Here is a 1293-nt window from a genome sequence, read left to right as displayed (position 1 = left end):
AGGACAACGTCAGGATCCCGTGTTCCTCTTTCCCGGACACGTGGACAGTGGGGGGCTCTGGGATGGGATAATGGTGAGATCCATCATGGAATTCCCATGGGAATGGGATTGGAGTGAGATCCATCCACAGAAGTCCCACTGGGATGGGACAACATTGGGATCCATGCATGGAATTCCCATGGGAGTTGGATGACTCAGATTCACCCACAGAATTCCCATGGGAATTCTTGAGTTCCTCAGTTCCACCCTCCCAAATCCCACATTCCCAAATCCCACATTCCCATGGGAATTCTGTCTCCCTCACCTTTGTGCTCCAGCGCCTCCTGCCCGTATCCAACAAATCTCCGGAGCGCTTCTGGACAGATGTTCTCGAGGTAATCTGTCAGACTCTCTGCCACAGTCCCATCGTGTTCCCATTTCCTCTTGGTGATCTGGGCAGCTCCATCGGCCGCCACGAAGTTCCCAGATCCCAGTTCGAAGGAGATGAAATCCCGCCCGTCGTAGCCGGACCGATAGGATCCACGGATGCTCCCGTCGGACAGGAGGTCACAGCCATAAAGCTGCTGCCTTGTGTGGAGACCTGAGGGGCGGGATCAGATCCATGGAGATCTGCCTGGAATTGTGTCCAGCCTGACAGAGCCCCATTCCAGCCCTATGGAGCCCCAGAGTCCGATTGAGACCCACAGATCCCATCCCAGCCCCTTGGAGCACCTTGGATCCACATCCCAGCCACACAGATCCCATCCCGGTCCCACACATCCCACCATTCCCTGGCTCCCCCCACTCACCCCCACTCCAGTTGTACCGGCCCCTCCCCACCGTCTCCAGGTTGTCAGCATCAATGAGCTGTGTCCTCTTGAAGATTTGGGTCACAAAATCCCAATATCCCGGCTCGGCTCCAGCCGCCATCCACGGCGTCTGCGGCTCTGTCCGTCCCCACTTGCTGTCATAGCGCATGATGGGGATCTCATCCACGTATCCCAAGGCCATGTATTGAGGGATCCCTGGGCTGGGTTCCATCACTCCCACGGACAGGTAACGCAGGGAGTGGAGAACTGGGGGACACGGAGATTTGGGGGTCCAGAGGGATCATGGGAAGCGGGAACCGGGAGAGCTGGGAGAGCCAGGAAGGGGGTTTGGGGATCCCAAGGAAAGGGGGGTGCAGCGGCTGGGAGAGGTGGGATGGGGCATCCAGGGGTCCCTGTGCCCAGGAAAGGGGGGTCCAGGGGTTGCCAGTGTTGAGCAAAGGGGGCTCTGGGAAAGGCAGGAATGGGGGTCCAGGGGGTATCAGGG

At 58.5% G+C, this 1293-nt stretch overlaps 1 protein-coding gene across 1 annotated transcript; it reads right to left on the bottom strand.

Moving 5' to 3' along the window:
• Positions 1-4: 4 nt before the first annotated feature.
• LOC113942507 (class I histocompatibility antigen, F10 alpha chain-like) lies at positions 5-1005 on the bottom strand (the record flags this gene model as incomplete). The annotated part of the gene is made up of 3 exons (XM_027633623.1): positions 789-1005; positions 305-580; positions 5-57 (listed from the first exon to the last, which is right to left on the bottom strand). Coding segments are annotated over exons 1-3 (531 nt in total), but the record flags the coding sequence as incomplete, so codon positions are not given.
• Positions 1006-1293: the final 288 nt, after the last annotated feature.

This window comes from Corapipo altera, unplaced genomic scaffold (assembly GCF_003945725.1).
Source record: "Corapipo altera isolate COAL_440 unplaced genomic scaffold, ASM394572v1 54967, whole genome shotgun sequence".
Taxonomy (NCBI): Eukaryota; Metazoa; Chordata; class Aves; order Passeriformes; family Pipridae; genus Corapipo; species Corapipo altera.
The sequence above is the reverse complement of the archived record's forward strand: the minus strand, read 5'-3'. Positions and strand labels throughout refer to the sequence as shown.